The sequence below is a fragment of the Neofelis nebulosa genome, chromosome 16 (assembly GCF_028018385.1).
Source record: "Neofelis nebulosa isolate mNeoNeb1 chromosome 16, mNeoNeb1.pri, whole genome shotgun sequence".
NCBI lineage: Eukaryota > Metazoa > Chordata > Mammalia > Carnivora > Felidae > Neofelis > Neofelis nebulosa.
The window spans coordinates 40,439,262-40,463,124 of record NC_080797.1 but is presented as its reverse complement, the minus strand read 5'-3'; the positions used below and the strand labels follow the sequence as shown (position 1 = coordinate 40,463,124).

General features: G+C 58.3%; 1 protein-coding gene and 1 long non-coding RNA gene across 2 annotated transcripts; both read right to left on the bottom strand.

Annotated features, from left to right (window-relative positions):
• Window positions 1–10: 10 nt before the first annotated feature.
• Window positions 11–3,803, bottom strand: LOC131497773 (uncharacterized). The gene is made up of 3 exons (XR_009255135.1): window positions 2,672–3,803; window positions 1,925–2,011; window positions 11–1,660 (listed from the first exon to the last, which is right to left on the bottom strand). It is a non-coding gene; the product is annotated as an uncharacterized LOC131497773 (long non-coding RNA).
• Window positions 3,804–5,855: 2,052 nt separating this feature from the next.
• Window positions 5,856–19,366, bottom strand: XYLT2 (xylosyltransferase 2). The gene is made up of 11 exons (XM_058704335.1): window positions 19,164–19,366; window positions 12,632–13,124; window positions 12,222–12,397; window positions 11,710–11,912; window positions 11,208–11,288; window positions 10,836–11,052; window positions 10,551–10,727; window positions 10,050–10,312; window positions 9,592–9,787; window positions 8,611–8,944; window positions 5,856–7,075 (listed from the first exon to the last, which is right to left on the bottom strand). The coding sequence occupies exons 1-11, from the start codon at window positions 19,296–19,298 to the stop codon at window positions 6,753–6,755; spliced, it is 2,598 nt and encodes an 865-aa protein (XP_058560318.1). The 5' UTR covers window positions 19,299–19,366; the 3' UTR covers window positions 5,856–6,752.
• Between the last annotated feature and the right edge of the window lie 4,497 nt (window positions 19,367–23,863).

Here is a 23,863-nt window from a genome sequence, read left to right as displayed (position 1 = left end):
GAAGCGGCCTGCCAGAGTGAGGAAAAGAGAAGAGGGGAGTGTGTTTGAGAAGGGATTGCTTTAGAGCCATCTCCCCGAGGGGAAGGAGGAGGAGAGCTTGTGCTTGAGGGTGTTACTGCTCCTTCTCCCCCAGGAACCCATCCCAGGCTGGATCCTGGGGGGGTGGGGGTGTGGGGGAGGGGCTGTAAAGGAAGCAACATGGTCATGTCCTCTCCTGGAGCCATATTTGGAGGGAGCTGGGGCTGCAGCCCCAGGAGTGGCCACATGGCCAACCCCTGTCTGACTCTGTGGGTCCAGCGTAGAAAGTCCCCATCTACCCTGGAATACCCAGGTCCTTTCAGTGATGAAGCAGAATGGGTGATAAATGGGCTGCTTTCCATCTCCTGGGGAAAGACACGCCCACCTCACATCGTTTTCTGGTTCTTGATCTATCACAAACCATAAACAGCAAAGGATCTGGCTTTAGGAACTCAATCTGGGCCTGGAGTGGGCTGGGGCCTTCACTGTCAGTCCAGCCCAAGACCTTAGACGCTTGGCTTCGAGTGGCAAGGCCAGGAAGAGTCTCAGCTGGGGCAGAGGGCTGTCTTGGCTGTTGGGGGTGGGCAGTTTGAGCTGCAGCCCCAGCAGGGCCTGTAGAGTCCAGTGGCTTCCTTCCAAGGACTCTCAGCCCTGCAGGCAGGAGCTTCAGGGACCGGGGCACAGAAGCCTCCCAACCTAAGAAGGTCTGCCTTGAACTTGTCACCTTATTTTCTCAGGACACGACCCCAGATTCTCCACCTCCTGCAGATCCTTGGCAGAGGTGGTCTAGGGTTTGTTGAGGTTCACTTTGGCTTCCTTCTTGTGGGGGTCACGTACCAAGGCCCAGCTGGGGGAGATGGCTGGAGGTGTCTCTGTAGGCTCAGCACCGTCCCTGCCAGTCCTCTGGAAAAGCAGAAAGGGGCAGGATGGAAGAGGGTGTTCCTCCTACACCTCCTACACAGGGAAACTGGTGTTTCCCTGAGCAGAGCAGGTGTCGCTTCATGGGGTGGATGAGCAGAGCCGCAGTTTGGTCGTGGTGCAGGCAGTGACCTGAGGGCCTCGCCTCCTCAGCTTGGTGACAGCTGAGGGATAGGAGCGTAAAGGCTTTAGCCATTCCCTGACACACCAGCCTCTCCGCCCGCCTGTACACACTTCCTTTCTTTTGGCTTCAGCTTTCTGTGTCTCCTCTCCCCTAGCGATGTTCCTTCCTGGAGACAAGCTGAGTCGTGGAGCTGTTGGCTGCACAGAATCCCTTCGGCAGGAGCCTGTTCTGAATCCCAGGGCAGGACCCCCCCCCCCCCCCCAGGCTGGGTTCTGCCATCCTTCCCTCCACCCGAAGACGTGAAGTGGGGCCTCCTCTCAAAGCCTGGGGCTCTCCACCAGTGACCCCTTCCTCATCCTGGGCTCTAACTGGGCATTATGTATCAGAGTAATATGAACTAAAGCTCAGTTGTCCAAGGTGCCCAAGGTTAGGAATGCCGAACATTCGCCTCTCTGCAGGCCCAGATCCCGAAGCGCCGTGCAATCAGCTGGTGAACCTGCTGCTGCTGGGTCTTCTTTCGAATACTCTCATAGCTGGGCAGGCGAGCCAGCTGCCACAGGGGCAGCTGGTAGCTGCTGGGAAGCCACGCACAGAATAGCCCTGTGACCAAGAAAAGCTGAAGGGGGGCAGGCAGGCACACATGACCCTTTAGCTCCCATCCAGACCTTCTTCCCCAGGGTGAGTCTGAGATTGGGGTACCACTCGGCCTACGCTCCCAGAAGTCTCTAGGCATCATCCCATCCCTAGCCACCCTAAGCCCCTGGCCTGACTTCAGCCTCCCTTCCCTTTCCCTCCCTTGCCCCCCCCCCCCCCGAACATCTCCTTGCTGACTCCCGGCTGACAGCCCCAAGGATCCTCCCTCACGTGTGTCCCCTGGGAATCTCAGCAGCTTCCCACTGCCTGGACTTCCCTAGGGTGTCCCGTGGTATGGAAGCAGGGAGGGTGGCCGTCCTGGGGAGCATGAAGGATGACTGAGTAAATTCAGGATTTGGGGTCAGCAAGCAAGAGAGCAGAGCCCAACCCCTTCTGTCCCTATGGCTCTCTCCCCTCTAGTTGTCTCCAGGCCAAGGCACAGAGCTCAATCCTCTGCATTTCAGAGATGCACCCAGTGTAGAGATCCCAGTCCTCTCTGACCACTAGCTCATTCTCACATGGTCTGGCAGCCGGCTCTGATGACCTTTGAGAGTCAGAGAGAGCCTCCTCCTCCTGCCCTGGGGAGGTTGCAGGTCAGACAATTCCTTTTGCTGTCTGTACCTAGGCTCCCATACGGTATCCTGTCCCTGGGGAGCAGCCTGACTGTAGTCACCACCTCTCTCCAGTGAAGGCAGCGCTCTGGGCTTTCCCCTGGGAACTAGGGAGAGGGTGGGCCTCCAGTTGCTTGTAGAGCTGGGATGAGACCATTGTCCTCACCAGCAGCTCCCAGCACTGGGTCCCACTTAACAATAACCAGGCAGGATGCTGACAATGTTATTAACCTTTTCCATGCTGATGCTCTGGCCCCAAGGGAACCCAGGCTGGGAGTGCAGAGTCCATAACGCTACCTCTCCCCCCGTCCCCAGGGGCACAGGTCAAGGGTCCAGCCTGGACCTGGCACGCACAGGCCCACCTCACCTCCTCACATTGGAATCCCGCTCCAGAAGTTTAGTAGGGTGGAGCTGGCCAGTCTGACATCAGCTTGACAGGCAGGGGAGACTGGGATGCGGGCAGCTCCCTTTTTGCTGCCGCATCAACCCCCTGCGGGCAGAGATTTATTTAGGAGAGCGATGTAGCTTTATCCTGTCTCTTTCTTCAGTTCGGGGAAGTGATGTGTGTAAGGAGTTTAGAGAGGGACAAACTTGAGGAGAAGGAACTTGTGGCACCCTTAGGAGCTGTGAGTCTGAAGGGAAAGGGGAGGACTCCAGAGCCTGAACTCTGACCCCAGTGCCCAGTCCCTTCTCCACTATGGCAGACTGTGGCATCTCAGAACTCGGCAGGGAAGGGACTAGCCATACGCAGCATTCTTCCCAAGTGGCTTGCCCTAGGTGACCCTATAGATGAAGAGGCTGGGCTTCTGGCCTACGGTGAGGGGTCAAGGGTACATCTGATCCAACCCTGGGACTCAGGACAGTAGTAGGTACTCACCAGTGGCCACAACTAGGACGAGGAAGGAGGCTAGTGCCCATGGTGGTCTCTGCATGCAGAACAGCAGTGGCAGAGGGGTGCCAAGACAGGGCGTCGGCCTTGAGCCACCTTGAAGACAGTCGGCAGGGCCACAGGACTGCTCTGTCACCAGGCCACCCCCAGCCCAGGAACTCTGGCCCAGAGAAGCAACTGCATTCCAGGCAGGGTATCTGTGAGCAGGTCTGCCCCTGCTGGTCCTGCCAGTACGGTGCCAGGACCTCCTGTCCCACAAAGGGCGCTCCCCTCTGTGGACCTGGCAGCCACCAAGTCCCCTCTACAACCTTCAGAAGGGGTTTTGGCAGGAATGGGCTCAGCTTCTTCTACACCCCATGGCCAGCCAGGGGAGCTCCAACTGGCCCAGACCTCTGTACTCCTCCGTTCCAGATCGCCTCGCAGGAACTCTGGCCCGCCACTTCCCATTGGCCCAGGTATCTGGGCTCCGGGTGCCAACTGGCTGTCCTCTGGTCTCTGCTCCTGCCTCTAAGGGAACCGAGGCGTCCACGGTTGCTCTGGAAACCGGGCATGGGCCACAAAATACAAAAGCCTCTCTGCGAGGGATCTCCCCCCTCCTTCCAAAGGAATTATGCCAGCAGCCTAGGGGTCCAGCCTGCCCCAGAAGACCCCCACCCCCACCCCGTCCACATCCTGCCTGCCCTGAATCCTGATCTTGACCCCAGGGGCCCCACCAGGAGAGAATTTCAAAGAAGCCTCAAAAAGCCCAAGCCTCCAGGTTGAGCTCACCCTACAGACAGATGGGGGTGAGGAACACGGCGGAGAAGCTGCACTCGCTCTTGCCTCAGTGGTTTGCACAGCAGAGAGGAGAGGAGAGGAGAGCTGCCTTCTGAACCAGCCCAGGTCCTGCAATGCTTCCAGCTCAGGAGGCCAAAGCAGGCCCGCCAGAGCAGTGCGGGTGGAGCTGGCCTGCACATTAGAGTCTCCTGGGGGAGGGGTGACTGCTCAGGTCAGGATCTTAGGGTTCATGAGTTTGAGCCCCGCATTGGTCTCTGCATCGGTCTCTGCTCTGAAGGTGTGGAGCCTGCTTGGGATTCTGTCTCTCCTCTCTGACCTTCCCCCGCCTGTGCGCACAGGCACAGTCTCTCGCGCTCTCTCTCAAAATAAACAATCTACTCGGGGAGCTTTGGGCCCATACTTTCCCTGGGTTCCCTCCTCACACCAATGAACTCTGAACCCTCAGTCAGGATGCCAGGCCACTAGGCTAAAAGTGCAAACTCAGAACGCCCACACCCGGGGACAGTCCAGAGTAATAAGTAACAGAGGGCCTGGTGTGATGGGGTGAGTGTGGCAGGGGCCGAGATGGCGCTCACGCCCCCCCAAGTTAAAGAGACAAGACTTTGGAAACTGTTGCACTAAGCCTAACAGCAGCACAGCCCGGGTGAAACCTGCCCACTGGACGGCAAGTCCTCAGCCAGCAGAGTCTCATGTTCTGACCCTTACTGCCTGTGTGTAACAGGCTGGGCCCAGTTAGCAATTTTTCTTTTTATCGACCTGAGAGTCGATGTGAAAAGAAAAAAAAAAAAAATTCTAGAGAATCGGAGGGGAGTTTCAGATGTTCACAAAAAAAGCAGCCGGAAAGAAAGTCATCCTAGCCCCTAACCCGAGCACTATTTCCTGGGAGATCCTACTATGGGCTCCTTCCTGGTTCGCCGCCCTAAGGACAGCAGGGTGTAGTGAGTGGTTTGGAGGCAGGAGGCAGGCGTCTGTGAGGCTTGCTGCCACCACCTGATAGCTGTGGGCTCGTCATTCCAGTTTCCTAATGTGCTACATGCTACATGCTGGTAATAAAAGTTCCTGCCTCACAGGTTGGGAGGATGCCACAGGACGCCACCTGCAGGGTCAGCACTCGGGCTGCAAGCACAACCCCAGGGCTGTTCCTGGCAGGCAGGGGTGCCCTCTCCTGGCAACTAGGAAAACTGGGCGTGAGGCCGCCTAGGCAGGAACTGAGCCCTTTGTCCCCAGGCGTGATGTTAGGACGGTTTTAAAGGTCTGAGAAACCCTCGCGCCTGCATTAAGTAAGGTGTGAGGGGCTGATACGGAGCCCTTGCTGACAACGGAGGGAGAGTTGGAGGGAGAAAAGCCTTGGGCAGAGGAGGGAGGCTGGACAGACCTTTCCAGCCTGGCCCTCCCAGGTCTTAGGGCCGTGGCCACGGCCCCAAGCCGCCATTGCTCTTGCCCCTAAAGCTCCAACAGTAACGATCAGGCGTGGCTGGGGCTGCCTCCATTCTCAAGGATGCTCCATAACTCAGAGCTGGGCAGGAGAGTGAGGAGGGCTTGTGGGATGGGTCCTCATTATGCCAACGGCAAAGAAGCCAGCATCTGCAGGGAAGCGCTGGGTCAGGACCCATGAGAACTGAACTGACTTTTGTGCCGGCCTACTGGGTGGCAATGTGCAAGTCTCCCAAGCCTCTCTGGGCCTGCTTAGCCCCCAGAAAAAGAGGGAGCTGCTTCAGATGGGTTCTTGTATCCCTTCTGGCTCTTGGATTCTTAAACCGTTCCCACTCTAGGCAAATGGGACCTCCACCTTCTCACGGCTGCCAAGATATACCAGCGAAGACGTTTCCAAGGCCCGACAGTGATGGCTTCCCGACACCCAGGAGGAAAAACACAGAGGCTCGACTTAGAGAGATAGAGATATATTTCTTCTGTTGCATATTTCAGACTTCACACTGAGCGTCAGGCACAATGCTGTTCTAGGTTCTTCTGAGAGCCCTGACAGAGCCTTCTTCCCACACTGCTTGTGAGGGCTCGCCCTCCCGGGCGGGAGCCCAGGCCCTGCTTGCAGTTCTGGGTACCTGGGAGACTTTGCATTGGTCTCAGCAGGCCCTGGTGCCCTGTGTTGCCCATCAAGGGGCAGGACATGCTGGAAAGCCCTGGAACCAGCCCCACCCCTTCTTCCACAGTCCCCTGGCTACAAGAGGAGAGGCTGTCCCGCTAGAGTCCAGCTCTGCAGCGCTCCCCCGAATCACCTGTTCTCTGGGCCTCAGAGCCTGGCATGGCACTTGCACCCCTGTAGAGCCTCAGCCACGAGCACCACAGGCCCCGGCTGGGAGACGACGCCCTGGAGAGTGAGGCAGGCCCAGCCTCCTCCAGAACAACAACAGATGGGCTCGTCAGGCCCCTGCTCCCCAGAGCCATGGCCCACTTCCTGGAGCTGCCCTGAGCCCTATTGCACAATTTCGTTTCCAGTTCCTCCCCCTACCACCCGTTAAAAACAAAAACAAAAACAAAAACACACACAAAAAAACCCAAGAAACCTAGAAGGAAAAGTGAGGAAGAGTGGGGCGTGGAAGCTGGAGCCCTTCTCCCCACACTCCTGCCAACCTCTGGTCCCCAGCAAATCCATTAGCAGGAAGTATGATGCCCACCTTCGCTGCCGCCCGCGCGGGTTCGTGATGGCTGGCGTGGGTGTGCTGCCTGGGCCTCTGGTTCTTGCCTGTAGGGAGGGGACATCCCTCCGCTGTCTGTAAGGTGCAATTTCCCCCGGGGTCATCCGGAGGTGCTGGCTGGGGCCCTGCTACCTGAGTCGCCCGTCTGCTTTGACGGGCCCCAGCTCTGATTTGGGGTCGGGGAAAACAGAACTCCAGCTGGTCAGTCTGCAGAGCTCCAGGGAGGGGCAGGTGGAGGGGCCCATGGCACACAGTCCGGCCACAGACCAGAAGCCACTCAGCTCCCCATCTGTCCAGGCCTCGAGTGCCGGGCCCGTGAGCTCCGCGTGCCGGCGGGCGGCCTCCTCCGCGGGCTCTGGCTGAGGCAGGTTCAGGATGCCGCTGAGGCCCTGGAAACTCTGCTCCATATACTCGTTGTGAGGTGGCCCGGCGTGCAGCCAGCTGGCGTCATCTGGCGGGGGGGGGGGGGGGGGGGGGAGGGGGAGGGGGGAGGGCGGGGCACAGAATAGGTGGTAAGCATGTCCTGCCCAACTGAGGCCACGAAGGCCAGACTCTTGAGATTCAGGTCTGGGCACCCCCGCTTCTGTCTCAACTGAGTCACGTACGGCTGAGTGACCTATGACCTCGGGCTCATCTGCCGAACCTTCTGTGCCTGTAAAACTGTTAGTTTTATAAAATCACGGCAGTCATCTCTGAATCCCCGACTTGGGGATTAAGTAGAACGGTGGGTTCAAGGCATGACGGATGATAAGGTGACATTCCTGTAATGGTCTGGTCTGTGTCCCCTGTGCCCCTTCTCAACCACCTCCAGTGGCTCCCAGAGCCATGAACGGCCCCCCACTCAGGCCCTCAGCTCTGGGGCCCAGCTCGCTTGTCCAGCCTCCCTTCCCACCGCTCCTTACATCCTACTCCTGCGACTCTCTGTTCCCCTTGTGCACCAGACACCTCAGCTTAGGACAGCCCTTCTCTGTCTATGAAATTCCAGTCCATCAAGGCTCAGCTCCAACAGCGGCCTCCATCTGTCCCCATCTCCTGCATCAGGCTGGGAGTCCCAGGAGAGCAGGGGTGCGGCTTGTCTGCTCTGGATCTGCCACAGCGCCCCCCACCCTTCCTTCTCTAGATTACCCCTGCTCTGACCCACTTTCTCTGTGATAAGATGTAGCCGGAGGAAGGGAACCTCTACCTACCCATTGAGCACCTGCTCACCTACTGGATACGGGCTATTTTCACCCACATACTCATCCCTCACATCTCCCGAGCGGTGGCTGTACTAGGCCCCTCTCGAGGGAACCTGCAGTCTCTGCCTGTGTTCAGAGCCTGCTCACTTAGCCTCAGCCAAGTGGGGGGTGGGCCACGTGACCCTGCCCACCCAGCCACACAACGGACTGAGGGCCAATCGGATCTGCCGTCCCAAGAATGAGGAGCGGGGGCCCCAAGAGGCCCTGGTTAGTTTCTGCTGCGCTGAGAGGCCACGTATCATGTACTGAGAAGCCAGAGCCTGAGGCTGCCACACAGACGGGGCAGGATGAGGGACAAGATGGCCCCACAGAGACAGACAAAGCACCTCCGGTTCCCGGTGAAACCCGAGATGTTTCCTGGGTTCTGGGGGACAGCCCTGCATTCTTCCAACAATTTTCCCTTTGTACTTGAGCTAGTTTGAGGGGACTTGTGTTGCACACACCCAGGAGGTCTCCAATAGTTGTACCACTCCTACCTTACACGTAGTAAGACTGGGGCTCAGGAGGCCAAATAATTCGCCAAGGATAAAGGACCAAGTTAAGTGTCAGCTACACCTCACAGCCAAGTCTGCCTGACTCCAAAGCTTGCCTCTCTACCCTACCTCAGTGCGGGGACACTGAGGGCCAGACCATCAGGGCCCCAACCCTGCCTCTTTCCCTACTCGAGGGTCAGCTCTGGTGGTCAGCTTTTCGGGGTCACCTGCCAGGCAAATCCTATTCTATCTGGCTTCTGGGCCTAGATCCTTACCCTTCCTGAGAGGTAGTTTGCGGTTGAAGGTCAAGGGCAGCACGAGGAAGCGGGTCTCGCCCAGGGGTTCCCAGAATTGAAGCAGTCGAACAGTCCAGGCCCCTGGCCGCAGGGGCCGGCTCAGTGGGGGCTTATACTGCGTGACCTCGGTGTCCGCGTCTACCGCGATGTCGTAAGATGTGGCCACCACGTAGGTGGGGTCAATCCACACCACGGTGGCCGTGAGGTTGGGGCCCCGGGCCCAGCGCTGCATGGCCACAGGCTCGTCCAGCGGCCCCAGCAACCCCCCAAAGTTCCGGAAAAGACGCTCCTTGGGGTCCCACTCGGTGCCGACCTGTAGGGAGGGAGGCAGCTGGGCAGGAGCCTGGGGAGCAAGTCCTCTCTACTCTGATGCTGCCTCTAACTCTCTGTGTGACCTCAGGCCAGGCACTGTATCTTTCTGGGCCTCAGTTTCCCCATTTGCAAAACGAAGGGCTTGGACTAGGATTTCCTCAGTATCTTTCTCAGCTCTCGGATTTGTTCTACACTCCTGTCCTGGCTTGCTCTGCAGTGGTGGGGGCGGTAAGGCAGAGATGAAGTTTGAGGTCCTGCCCAGAGACCATCTCCACACAAAGCCAAGGCCTCTAAGAACAAGAGGACACTCAAACGTCTAACGGAATATCAAAGTCCCTCCAGAAGAAAATCACTGTAGTTTCTGAAGCCTGGGCTCGTGTCGTAGAGCAGCTACGGTCCCCTCCGTGCTCACTGCACGTCCTCGGCACACCCCAAGTGGGGAGGTGCTTCTCAGTGTGCGCATGCGGGGGAGACACAGGCATGAGCGCAGGGCATCACCAGGGTTCCATCACGGGGAAAGAGCCCATGGACTCAGTCCTGAGAGGCCCAGCCCAGTCCTTCTCCCTCCCTTGAGGTCTGTCCCTCTCTTCCCACTACCCTGAGTCTTGCTGGGGGTCGGGAGAAAGCAAGGGGGAGGACCTGTCCCACCTCCAAACTCTGGAGCCGGCTGGCCTGGTCACTGCGCCCCAACAGCTTCAGCGACCCCTGGGGCATCAGCCACATCTCAAGCGTCTCTGCCGGCCCCTGGGCTGAGGGTTGCACCGGCTGCGTCACCAGGTAGCCCTGGAAATGGTCGTCATAGAAATACAGGTGCACGCTGGACGGCAAGCCCCTGGGCTCAAACCTAAGAAGGTTCCAGCAGGGAGAAAGGGAGATGCCATCAGCACACCCGACTGGCCTGGAGTCCCAGGGAGGGGGCTCTGGGGAGTCCCGTCCCCAGGCGCTTCCTTCGCCCCAAATCTCACGCCCCCAGCACCTGCATGCCTGGCTCTTGCCTTTCTCCCTGCCTCAGACTGGGGGCTCCCTGGGGCGGGGGCTGTCGCTTTCTGACTGACCTCCCCACGGGGCACCCTGAGGACCTGAGCTATGTCAAAAGGAGGCCTCACCTGCAGAGGGGGGTGGCCAGCGGGGGTGCAGCGGCGGCAGCATGGCGCAGGCTGAGGCGGACAAAGGCGTTGTAAGCGGTGAGCATCACATCGCTGAGCCCACTGGGGCCGTCGGCCGCGTCGTACGTGTTCTCCCAGTAGGCCTTGAGGGCCGGCGTGCCCGGGGGGTAGCTGCCATACAGGTGGAAGTCCAGGATTTCCAGTACCTCCTGGTTCACAGTCGACTCAAACTTCCGGGCGAAGAAGGTGGGTCTGGAGACTTGCTGCAGCAGGAGAGGTAAGGAGGGTGAAGGGGTCCGGAGGCCCCTTCAGATAGCGTGGCTGGAGTGGGGGCCCTCCCCGGCCTCTTGGGGCCCTTCCTGCTGCTGCGGGAAGCCCCCTGGAGCCCCAGGCGCTGCTCCAGGGGAGGCCCCCCCCAGATGCTCGGGTGGGCTCACCCTGAATCCCTTCCGACCCTGGGAAGCGCGCAGAGAGGCTGGGGCAGGGGCCACGGGGAAGCACCTGCAGCCGGAGGAAGTCCTGTGGCTTGAAGTCGTTGGGGGAGCAGCCGCACCAGTCCACGATGTGCTTGTACTGGCACTTGCAGCCCAGCCTGCGGTTCCAGTTGGTGACCCGCAGGTTGTTGTCCACGAGGCTCTCGCAGGCTGGGCTGTTCTCCAGCACCGTGTGGAAGAAGGACTGTGGGGGGGGGGGGGGGGGGGAGGTGGGCAGGGCAGGGTGGAGGGTGAGCCTTGGGCACCCCGTCACGCAGCCTCCCTGGCCTCGCCGGGGACCTGGGCCACCCACCTCCGCAGGGAGCAGCGTGTAGGTGTAGAACTGGCGCAACTGGGCCACCAGCGGGTCGTCCGTGTATACCACGTACTCCACAAAGCCGCGCGTCAGCACGAACCAGTCGGAGCCGCCATCCACCACGATGCCCGCCGGGATCTGCCGCTCGCCCAGGCGCCACATGTGCGAGTCACATTCATGGAAGAGCCGGTCTAGGCCCTGTTTCTTGATGAACCTGCGGGTGGCAGACGAGCTCGCTCGGGCACCTTGGGACCAGTGGGCCTCAGTCTGTGGTTGGTTTGCAGGCTTTGCAAACCGGCCGTGTGTGGGAGGGGCTCTGATGAGCCCCCTGGCCGGCCCCCCCCCCCCCCCGCCACCCCGCCCCCTCACCTGGAGTTGTCCCGGCCATGTGACTTGAGGAAGTTCTTGTCCCGGTTCTTAGACAGGAAAGCCACCAGCTCCTCGTTCGTCCTAGAGAAGGGAAGGGGCGTGGGCGGTGTGGGTAGGGGGCCTGGCTCAGGCCCGGGGCACAGCCCCCTCAGCACCCTCTGCCTTCCCTCCCCACCCCTCCCTGCCTCATGGAGAGCTGTCCTAGCCACTGGCCCTGCCCCCGGATGATGCTCCGGGGTGGGGGCACCCGCAGCCTCCCTCCGCCCCTTGCCCTCTCAGCTAGCACCCAGGTCCGGGCCTCTGCCTGCTCCCTGGTCCCTTGTCACTCTCAGTCCTGACATCACCTTTCACCAGCCCCTCTCCGAACACATGGCTGTGGTCCAGGGACCGGAATGAGGCTGGGTGTGGGGGGGGAAGGGAAGGAGTCTATCAGGCCCCTCCTACCCCAAGCACCCCCAAGGGCCGCCCTCTGCTCTGCGGGATTCAGAGCACTGCCCCACACCTGGTCGGGTAGTCGGTGGCACTGAGGTTGATGAAGAAGTCCCAGGCCCAGCCGGGCACCTCCAGCAGGTCCCGCATGCTGCGCAGATACATCCTCAGCAGGCTGGCCCCGCCCCAAATGGTGACCATGCGCCAGGGCGTCACCCGCACATTATCGTACCGCCGGGCCAGCTCTACCACCTCGCGGTGCAGGTAGTTGGAACGCTGGGGGCAGGTGGGCGAGACTCAGTAGCCATAGGGGACCCCCGGTATCACAGCCTCCCCCACCCCATCCCACCCCACCCCCGGGGACAAGTGACGTGGAACGGAGAGAGCACCGGGCAGGACTCAGCTCCTAACTGGCTATGTCGCCTTGTGCCGGCCATTCCCCAGGTTCTAGGCCTGCTCCCCTCTCTCTGGGCCACCTGAGCAGCTTTGGAGACCCTGTCCATCTGTGACCTTCTGGGTCTTGGTGCCGCTCGCTCAGATGCCTGTGTGGTTACCCCCCCGCCCCGCCCCCCCCCCCAACAGTACCTTGTCTACGTGGATGTAAAAGAAATGCTGCTCATGGTAGACAGCCTTGAGGAGACGCTTTAGCTGGCGGATGGCACGGCCGTGAACCACCAGCATGTAGGCGATTCGGACCGGGGGACCGTCCACGGGCTGCTGGGCCCGGACTTCGTCCCACTGGATGCCGGGGCTCATCTTCCCTGAGAGGAGAGACCAGGGGCATCAGTGAGGCCCCTCCCCAGGCCACGGGGCGGGGGCGAGATGGGAAGAGGGACCGCCCGCCCGCCGCTCCCTGGTCCCAGCGCTGCCTCTGCCACTCAGCACAGGTTGTCACCGGCTTAGCCAGGGAGGTGAGCCCCTCTGAGCCTTCTTCCTCTGAGAAATGAGGTGAAGACCCTGCCACCCCTGCGCCCGTGCCTGTCTCGTACTCTTACCAGCCAGCTGGCAGTGCCGGGGCACAGCCTTGGGCATGAGGCTCCCGGCCTGGTGCAGGCATACCACGTTGGCGATCTCCTGCTGGCACTGCTTGGAGCTGGCCCGGGCCAGGGCAGACAGCGCGTCCTTGCCCACAATCTCACACTTGGGGGAGAAGCCGTTGTCCGTGGGCTGGGAGGCGCCCTCCACGCTCCCCGTGTCTCCGTGCGGCGGGAAACCAGCTGCCCCGACCAGCGCCTCCCCGGCTGCTGCCCCACTGAGGTTCTGGCGGCCTGGGGCCTCCGGAGGTGGGGCTGGCGGGACCCGGCGGTTGGCTCTGTGCCGGCTGGTCACGGCCCGTACCACCTTGGCCACGGGCATGCTGGGGCTCTCAGCGCGACCCCGCCAGCGCCCATGTCTTCTGCCCGCGCTGCCCCGCCGCCCAGCTGAACTGTCTGTGTCCTTGGAGCCCTCGCTGGGGTCCAGCGGCCGCGGCTTTCTCTGCCTTCCTTTCTGTAAGAGACAGGCAAACACAGGTCACGGGGACGGTCACCCTCCTCCTGCTCCCTTAGCTCCCTGCTGGCCCCTGCCACCCTGCACCCAGTGAGTGCTCTTCACGGGAGGACTCTGCACGAGCAACAATGTCCGCCGAGGGGCTTCTCCGACCAGCTGGCCGAAGAAGTGCCATCCTACGTCCACGGCACCATTGCACCCCTGTCCCCACATGCCCAGACCACAGGGCATCTGTGCGTCCCCCCTGTGCTTGGGCATCAAATACCACCCTCTTTCCCAGCAAATACGATGTCCGCGTATGTCACAAAAGAAGGGTGGGCGGGCCCGGCAGAGGACGCCAGGGTCCCACACAGGCCTGGCTCGGAAGAGACAGGAAGAAAGCATCCCGCCAACTACAGCGTTTCCCCGTGGGAGTGTGGAGGCCGTGCGAGTGAATGGACCGTGCCTGGTGGGGGGGGGGGGGGCACCGTATTCGTTGGGCTCTCTGGGAGGCAGAGACCAAGAGGGAGTCAGAGTGTGTGACTTTCCCTGGGGGGTAAGACCCGTGGGTGATGCGGGGGCGGGAGCCGGAGCTGGGCCGGCAAAGCCGTCAGACCACCGAGCAGGCCTGACTCCGGTGTTAGGAGGGGGGCAGAAGGAAGGGCTTCAGACAACGGCGCAGCTCGGAGGGAGCCGTGGCCAGCTAATGCGAATGGCGTGGACCACTGCCCCATGCCGTCACTGGCCGGAGGGCTGAGGCCGAGCCTCAAGGCGCCCGCAGCTGGAGGCCGGCCCCTCACTGCTCCTCTCGGTGGGTTCTCTCCCGGAGGGAAATCTGTCCAGGCCACCTCACCCTGCTTCCTGGCTCCCCTGCCTCTTCTCAGACTGGCACTCTCTTCCCAGCTCCCTCTGTCCCCTACTCCACCCCCCCATCCCTGCACCCCATCCCACCCATCCTTTGTGATCCAGCTCCAAGCCCCCTCGTGCAAACACCCCATTTGCCCCCGAGGGTCAGGTTCCTCCGGCAGGCAGAGCTCCCAGGTGAGACACTGTCACACCAGCCCCGCCTCCCAGCGTCTGGTAGAGTAGGACACCTGGCTGCTGTCTGGCAGCTGAGACGTGGGAAGAGCAGGAGGCACTGTGTGACTGTCCCCCTGGCCACCTACCTCCTCTGAGCAGGTCCCTCAGCTCTAAAGGGGGGAGGGAGGTGTGAGCGTGAGATAGAGCACAAGAGAGTGTGCTGGAAGGAGCCGTCTCCACCGGCCCTCCGCTGCTCCCTTGTGACCCCTCTGTGGGTCCCCCCAGCCCCCAGCAGTACCGCACAGGCCACAGGCCTTTTCTGGCCTGGCCTTTCAGCAGCATCACCTGCTGGTCCGCAGCACCCTCCCCACTCAGCCGCCAGGTGCCCTCCCGGGGTTTCCACGGCCTCCCTGGCCGGTGTCCCTGGTCCCCCTGCTCCTACTCTGGTTTCCCGATGGTCTGTTCCCATCGCGGTAGTAGCCAGTGTTCCTGTTAAAACAAGCCCCGTCTCGCCAACCCCCTGCTCCAAACCACCCCTGGCCTCCCCACCGAGCGTGAAACCCCAAAGCCCCTCCAGGAGCCCTCAGAGGCCACAAGAGCTGCGGTCTGGCTGTCCCTCCCACCACCCTCCCCCTCTGACCTCATCTCCTACTAACCTCTCTTCACGCCCACTCTCCTCCAACCACAGTGGCCTTCCCGCTGTCCCTCCACGCCACTGGCCACACACTGTCCCCTGTGCCTGGAATGCCTCCCCCCCCCCCCCACAGATGTCTCCATAGCTCATACCTTGCCCCCTTCAATTCTTTGCTCAGATGGCATCTTCTCAGCAAGGCCCATCCTGACCGCTGCATTTCAACTCCAGCTCTCCCTCAGCCTCCACTTTACCCTCCCCACAGCACTTACTTCCTTCTCTTATCCTATAATGTATCCATATCGTGTTTTCCCGTGTCTCTCCGCTCATAGGAACGCAACCTCCACGAGGACAGGGCTTTTGTTGTTTCCTCAACCAGTGCCTTCCAGCGCCCAGAAGCATGTCTGGCAAAGGCAGACACTCCCAAAATATTTGTCGAATGGAGGAATGAATGAAAATAAAGTTCTTGAGACAGGCTCAGCATTCAGTAGCTCCTGACATCCTTATTATTACCGCTGTTACTATCACTGGAGGAAGTCAGGAGAGGCGCAAAGGCGCTCAGACATTTTGGACGCTGGGTTGAGTGAGTGTTCCCTGCCCCTCCCCTCCCTAGGCCCTTTCTCCCCTCCCCTGTCAAAACACGGCAGGCACCTCGCATGGCAGGGTCCGCGCCCCGCTCCTCCACCCAGGCGCCCGCACTCTCCATGCACGGCACCCAGCCGGCCCTCTGATCTCTTGAGAGGTGCCCCATGAGAGCTCCGGGCGTCTGTCCCCGTCTGAGGAGACGCTACAAGAGCGACGGGTAGGGTGGGGAGGGCGCCCTGGCCTGGGCAGCCCCCAGGAAAGGAGAAAGCAGTTCCGTGGCGCTGAGTGTATGTCGACCCGGTGATGGGTGGCCTGGCGGCACGGTGGGCAGAAGTCAGGTGGACAGAGACGGCAGAGCAGCTGTGGGCTCTCGGGGTGGAAGCCAGCACCAGCGAGGCAGGAAGCTGGTCAAGAGGGCAGGGCACGGGGCACACGGCCAGGCTGGCTGCGGTGGGGGACGGGATGTGGGAGGAGATGGGCGGGCTGGTGCCCTGCACTGCAGCAGGGAGCTGGCTGACCCTGAGAAGGTCACTCCCAGAGGAAGCTGGGGGCCCTAGAGGCAGCAGTGAGGACCGGGAGGGGGCCCCTGCTGGGCAGCCAGCCCCCACCTCTGCTCCCTCCCACCAGCGTTCATGGGGGCATCAGCGGGGCCCCTACTTGTGCCCCCAAAGGGACGATCCTCAGTAGCCCAGAGGTCAGGGTCCCCTCTGATTACTGAGGGGGAGGGACTCGCCCTCTGACCTGGATGCATTCTGGCCTCCAAGGTGCCTCCTCCCCACTGAGGAGGCATTCAAAGTCCTCTGCCATTTCCTGGCCCTGCAGTCCTGCTTGGAATCCTTCTCTGAGCCTGGGAGGCAGACAACGCAGAATGGCTTACCCCACATCCTACCACCTTCAGACTTCTCAGACGGTGTTTAAAGTTAAGTGGTGAGACCATGTTTGTGAAAGCTTTTAAAGCCGTAAAGTGGCTCTTTGGATGGTAATGGTCAGCCTTGGTCTGCATTCTAGCCCCTCCACAGATGGACAGAGTGTGCGTCTGAAAGGCACCATCTGACTCCAACGCCGCTGAAACCCCTCTGATACCTTCCCACTTCACTTACAGCAAAACCCGGAGCCCTCCCTAAGGGTCTCTAGGATGTGCCCCAGACTAACTCTTGAACCTTCCTCCAGGGAGCAGGCCACACCCTTCTTCCCATTCCTCGAAGGCACCCAGCTAAGCCCATTCTCCTCAGGGCCTCTGCCCAAACTCGGATGACTGGCTTCTTGAGCTCACATACCACTTCCTGCCAAAGCCTTCCCTCACCAAGCTCCACCAACCCCCTTGACACTGAGTTTCCTTTCTGCTGTCAGTCCCTCCCTGCACTCTGTCTGCCCTTCAGGGCCCAGGCCTTGTCTCCTTTCTTTCTTTCTTTTTTTTTCTTTTTTTAATTTTTTAAATGTTTTATTTATTTTTGAGAGAGAGAGAGAGAGAGAGAGTGGGGGAAGAGCAGAGGGAAAGGGAGAAACAGAATCTGAAGCAGGCTCTAGGCTCTGAGCTGTCAGCACAGAGCCTGACGCAGGGCTCGAACTCACGAACCGTGAGATCATGACTTGAGCTGAAGTCGGATGCTTAAGCGACTGAGCCACCCAGGCGCCCCTGCTTTGTTTATTTTTGTAGCCCCAGTATTAGCACAGCACCTGCTGCTACTAAGGAGGAGTGAACAAGTGTTTGTTGACTGACTGAATGGCTGGCTGGCTAATGAATCCCTATTCCCAGTGTGTAGCACTGAGATAATAGCAAGAGTTACTTCCTGACGGCTTAGCTTGTGCCAGGAACTCCTGCAAGTTCTTCCCAGGTATCATTTTCATTTTCATTTTTAGTCTTCATAATCACCCAATGAGAGAGGGGCTATTATTACCCCCTCCCGAGAGGGAGCACTGATGAGGACACGGAAAGAGGTTAGGTGATTGGCCCGGGGTCTCCCTGCCACTTAGCAGCAAGGCTGGAAACACACACAGGACGTGGAGGAGCTGGGGCGGTACAACTTCAGCACCCACCTTCCTAAGCTCTATGCTAGGCTGCCTGGAAAGCCTTGAGCTCTAGCGAGGTGGCCGCTGAAGGGGTCCAAGCACCAATGGCTGCCTGGACCGCCCAACGTTTAGGTCATCGGGCATCGTTTCTGTTCCAGTCCAGTCCAGCCCTGTCAGCTTCTACCAGGAACCTGGGAGAAGGAGGTGGGGTGGTGGGACCCCAACTGCTCTACTCCTCAGTTCTCCGCCCCAGGCTATGGGCAGGGCAGCTGGGATTTGAGGCCTGGACAATCTCTTAGCCCATTGGGAGACTCACAGAGCCACGCAGCTCAGGGCCATTTGTTTCTGAGAAGCTTCTGATGCTGTGCCACAGCCCTCCCCACAGTGGTCACTGGTGTCTACTCACAGACTCCAGGATCAGAGGGTTCCCTAACTGCCTCAGCAGCCTAGGGCGCCTGGGAACATCTCATCTGCCCAGTCTCCTCACACTGACCCCCAAACACTCTTCGTCTTCCTCCTACTTATGGGTCCACACAGAACAAGCTCACTCCCTTTGGGTGTCACAGAGCCAGCCTTCCCCCCCCCCCACCCCCCTCTGCTCCTCTTGGAATTGTGGTCTCACCTGACTCTGTTCCAGCTCCTTCACCCTCCCAGCCTCTTGGTTCTCCCCAGAAAGGCAAGGGCAACCCTTCTCCCAGTCTCCATACCAGGCCTTCCTGACCACTGAGATGCCATAAGGGGAAGTGAACATGGAGCCTCTCTTGGCCTTCTGACTGCCAGGTGGAGAGGCCCAAGAGGAGATGCCAAGCAGAGTGTCTGACTCAGAGCCCTAGAGGCACCAGAACCGACAGGGTGGGGGTAGGGGCAGGGAAGCCTTGTCCTCTGGTCCACAGCTTAGGACCAGGGTTTGGACCCTCTAGAATGGCCTCAGACCCCACTGGACCCTTCCTGAACACCCTGGGAGGGGACGTGTATGGGCCTCCAGCTGAACCCAGCCACGAGTGAGTGACACCCTCAAGGCAGGGACCTGGGTACTGAGCTGGACAGGTTTGTCCCTGCTCCCGGGCCTGAGTCTCTGCTGAACCAGCTGATGCCGTCCCCATTCCCTAAGGGCTAGAGGCCCCCCTGACTCCCCCCACCCCCATTCCCTAATGTCCTGAGGCCACTCATCGGCTCACTTCTCCCGACCATCTCCTCCTGAAGACCCACGACTTTTCTTCAGACCCCAGGCTAAGAAAACCACACCTGGGGGACACACTCCCAGTTCTCTTCCTCGGGGTCACTCCCTGTTCCCTCAGTTGCTGTACTGAGTTCCAGCCCAGGGCTCCACCTCCCCATTGGCGGCAGCCCGTCAGGCGCAGCTGGGCGCCGATGCCCGGGGTCCCTCGGCCCCGCTCCTCCGCCTACGACACGCACACCCCCGCCCCCTCCCAACTTCAGAAAGTTTGGCCTGGGGCTCCCCACCTCCGAGCAGGCTCGGGCCCGGCCCCGCCTCCCGGTCCTGCTCCCCGCGCCTGACCTTCATAGCTCCCCGGGACGGAGACCACCCCACCGATACCCGCTCCTCCCGCCCTGGCCCCCTGCCCGCCCGAGGCCCGGGCCTCCGGGTCACGCACCGCCTCCGCGCGCAGTCCCTGGGGCCCTCCTGGGAAAGGGGCACCAGGGGTCTGATGTCCTGCTCCCCGCGGCCGCCCGCGCCAGCACGCACGCGGCCGGTGCCCCACTTCCCTGGCCCGGGCCGCCTGCAGCCCCGCCAGGACCCCGCGCGCCCCCGCGCCCGGCCTGCCCGCCTGCCCGCCCGGCCGTCGGAGCACCTCGCCCGGCTCGTCTTCCTCCAGGCCGCTGAAGCTCCACACCACCAGGCCCTGCAGCAGCAGGATGGCCAGCGCCGTGGCGATCGCCAGCTTGTAGCGCCGCACCAGCTTCTGCACCCGCGCGCTCGCCACCATCTTCCTGCCCGGGACGCGGGGCGCGCGCCCAGCCCTGCAACCCGGCCGCGGGCGCGCGCCTGGGCGCGGACTGAGCCGGTGGGCCCCCCCATAGGAGGCGGGCCTGGCGCGCGCCGGGGCGGGGCGGGGCAGGGGGCGGGGTCCACGGGCCAGAAATGCCGCGCCCCGCAGGCCAGGGGCGGAGCCTGGGGTCGCAGAGCTGCGGGCCCGGCCCGTGCGGGGTCCGCCTCCCTGGTGGTGCCTCCCCGGTCTTCGTCCGTGGCCCGGTCCCCGTGGGCGCACACCTGCTCCAGGATGGCAAACCGGCTTGCGGAGAGGTCTGCGGCCCGACCTCTGTCTTGCTCGCCGCCTGGTGTCGCGGGAGGTGGGGCAACTCAGCCCCCTGCTGATCAGCTCTCCTCCCTGGGCGCGCCGAGAATGCTAAAGCTCCCAGAAATGCCGAGTTGAGAGAGTGTATAAACGCCACAGGCCCCTGCTTAGAAACCCTGGAGGGCCGCGCCCACGGGGCAAAGTCTAACCCCCTTGACTGGCACCCGAGGCTTTGCACAGAGCCTCGTTTCCTCTTGCCTCTTCTTTTCATCCTAAGGATCTTAAGGCCTCTACTGGAGCCGGGGGTTCTCAAATTCTAGGGTTCATCGGATGCTCCTGGAGGACCATGATAGGTTCCCACCCCGAAATTTCTGCTTTGGTAGGTCGGGAGTGGGGCCCCGAGATTTAGAATTTTCAACAAGTTCCCGGGTGATGCCGATGCTGCTAGTCTGGGGTTACACCTGGAGAACCATTAGACCTTTGCATATCTGATCTCTTTGCCAAGTGCTAGCAGCTGTTGCCTGCCTCCTTCTGCCTCCCCATCAGTGACATCCCTCCCACCAAGTGGTTCCCCAACACTGTGCAGTTGAGCACTAACTACATAGCGGGTCGTGATTTCTCTGGGATCCTGCCTCATTCACCTTTGAATTCTTGGCTTGACATTGGACACCTAGCTGTGCTCAAGAAATGTTTCAAAAGAGGGGCGCCTGGGTGGCTCAGTCGGTGAAGCGGCCGACTTCGGCTCAGGTCATGATCTCGCCGTCCGTGAGTTCGAGCCCCGCGTCGGGCTCTGTGCTGACAGCTCAGAGCCCGGAGCCTGTTTTGGATTCTGTGTCTGCCTCTCTCTGACCCTCCCCCGTTCATGCTCTGCCTCTCTCTGTCTCAAAAATAAATGAATGTTAAAAAAAAAATTAAAAAAAAAAAAAGAAGAAGAAATGTTTCAAAAGAAAGAGGAGGCGAAGCCCAACTTGCTGTTTAACCAGCTGACCCTAACAGTTTTTGAGAGTCTGGCATGTTCAAGCACAGTGTAGACAAGGTCTAAACACCCACAGCCCTCCCCTGAACCTGGCATGTCCACAGAGAGAGGGCCAAGAGGAGAGAAAGCAGTGCCCACCGAAAAGTGCATGCCCAGCCAATGCCAAACACCGTGGGGACGAAGCAATAAAAAGAGCAAAACCAAATTGGAGGATTGAAAATAAAGACTTTAAGATCCACTACAGAGTGGTCTGGAAAAAGAAATGGTTAATATATGCATATATATATATATATATATATATATATATATATATATATATTTGAACGTTTATTTATTTTTGAGAGAGAGAGAGAGAGAGACAGAGTGCAAGAGGGGAAGAAGCAGAGAGAAGGAGACACAGAATCCAAAGCAGGCTCCAGGCTCCGAGCTGTCAGCGCAGAGCCGGATGCGGGGCTGGAACTCACCAGCCCTGAGATTATGACCTGAGCCGAAGTCGGATGCTCAACCCACTGAGCCACCCAGGTGCCCCTATATATATTTTTTAAAGCAATGTAAATGTTGCAAGTGGCCAGGAGATAAACCTGATGAGGGAATTCTAAGCTGTGTTGAGTACAGGAGATCCAGTATTTGATGGCACTTAAATTTAAGACCTACTTTAATCATCTCCTGCCCCTTTGGTATTTGTAATCATTCCATTCTTCAGCGTTAGTTAAGTGGGAGAATTGTAAACAATGTTTCAGATGACAGTTTGGCTACTTAAGAGAACCTATCCCTCAAGGATTTTGGAAAACATCAGTTGACACGCCAGCAATTGATATGTTAATTAAATATTGATCTTGTGTGCTCATTAAATCAGGTCCCCTAGGGACTTCTACCTGCCAATACTGTCCCCCCCCCCACACACACTGTGAAAATAGCTTTATTTTCCACTGCTTATTTAAATAATATATACTCATCGTATAACATTTAAAACACAGAAAAAATATAAGGAATAAAGTAAAAGTCACCTGCAATCCCATCCCTCAAGATAATCATCATTAATATTTTGGTGACCCTCTTTTCTGCCATCTCTTTATGCGTACATAACTTTGCACAGATGGGGTCATATTACATGGTTTTCAAATATTTTCAAGGGTTTTTCTCACTTTCCCACCATGTTAACAGCTTGGTTTACTTCCTTGCTTCTTTCTTTCTTTCCTAATTTCCTTCCTTTCATCTTTCTCCTAATAACACACACACACACACACACACACACACACACACACACACACAGACTTTTTTGGTGGGGGAGGGAGGAGTGTCATTATATTTAAAAAATTCAATCATATTACACTCACTTCTCTGTATTTTGCTTCTTTCCCTTAACCATAAATACATAGTAGAAAGTCCCCCAAGTCGGATGAGACAGGTGTAAACCATTCTTTTTTTATTTAATTTTTATTTTTAAACGTTTTATTTGTTTGTGAGAGAGAGCTAGCGGGGGAGGGGCAGGGAGAGGGGGACAGAGGATCTGAAGCAGGCTCTGTGCTGACAGCAGCGAGTCTGATGTGGGGCTCAAACTCACGAATTGCGAGATCATGACCTGAGCTGAAGTCAAGACTCAAATGACTGAGCCATTCAGGTGCCCCTAACCCATTATTTTTTTAAATGACTACATAATATCCCATCCCTTCTTTTTTTTTCTTTTTTTAAGGGCCATCTTTTTTTTTTTTTAAGTTTATTTATTTTTGAGAGAGATGGAGAGAGTGTGAGCGAGGGAGGGGAAGAGAGAGACAGAGAATCCCAAGCAGGCTTCAGGTTCAGTGCAGAGCCCAGCTCAGGGATCAATGCCCTGACTGCAAGATCATGATCTGAACCAAAACCAAGAGGCAGACACTCAACCAACTGAGCCACCAAGGCACCCCTCCATCTGCCCCCCCTTTTTTTAAATTTTTTAATGTTTATTTTTAAGAGAGACAGACACACAGAGTGCACGTGGGGGAGGGGTAGAGAGAGGGAGACACAATTTGAAGCAGGCTCCAGGCTCTGAGCTGTCAGCACAGAGCCCATGCGGGGCTTGAACGCGTGAATGGTGAGATCAGGTCTGAGTCGAAGTCGGATGCTTAACCGACTGAGCCACCCAGGCGCCCTTATCTTACCTCCATCGCTTCTTGAATGGGCATTCACTTGGTTTATAGCTTTTACCACTACCAACAAGGCTTTGGTAAACCTGGTTCTATGCATATCCCTATGCATTGATGCTTTTATTTCTATGGTAGAGTTTCCCAGAAATGGCTTGGGGGGGGGAGGGGGGAAGGAATTTTAAATCTTTTTTTTTTTAATGTTTATTCATTTTCAAGAGAGAGAGAGAGAGCAGGGGAGGGGCAGAGAGAGAGAGAATCTGAAGCAGGCTCCAGGCTCCAAGCTCTCAGCACAGAGCCCGATGGGGGGCTCGAACCCACAAACCACGAGATCGTGACCTGAGCTGAAGGCAGATGCTTAACCGACTGAGCCACCCAGGCACCCCAAGAATTTAAAATCTTAATAGCATTGCCAACTTGCTTTCCCCAAATGCTGTGACAATTCACATTTCCAACAGCACTGTCCGAGAGTGTTAATTTTCCTTTCAGCGGCAGATTTTTATCTTTTTTTTAATGTTTCTTTATTTTTGAGAGGGAGGGGAGGGGCAGAGAGAGAGGGAGACAGAGGATCTGAAGCAGCCTCCATGCTGACAGCAGGGAGTCCCATGCAAGGTTCAAACTCATGGCACCGTGAGATCCTGACCTGAGCTGAGTCAGACACTTAACTGACTGAGCCACCCAGGCGCTCTGTTTTTAATTTTTGCTAATCTGATAACTGAGAAGTGACCTCCTTGGTTTTTTTAATTTTCAGTTCTCTGCTGGGGGGTGCGTATTAATTGGTTTCTTGACTGTTTGGATTTGCTCCTCCCAAAACAGCCTCTTCACCGTCTTCCTGAGTTTATCTATTGCAATTGCATTATTTACCTTTTTCTTATCCATTTTAAGGGGTTTTCATCATTTTAAAAATTGAAAGTGTCCCTCAATTTATCACAGCACTTGGACTTTTTCAGACCTTTCTAAAAATATTTAACTTTTTGGAGGATCAAGTATGTTTCTCTTGTTTTGTGGCTTCTCGTTTTCCGTTCTGGTGTAGCAGATGTCTCCTGTCCTTCGTGAGGAATTCGGTGTCATACATTTTCTCCTCCGATTTTTATCTTACATTTTTACATTTACGTCCTAACCCACCTGGAATTTGTTTTGTGTTATGGTATGAGGCAGAG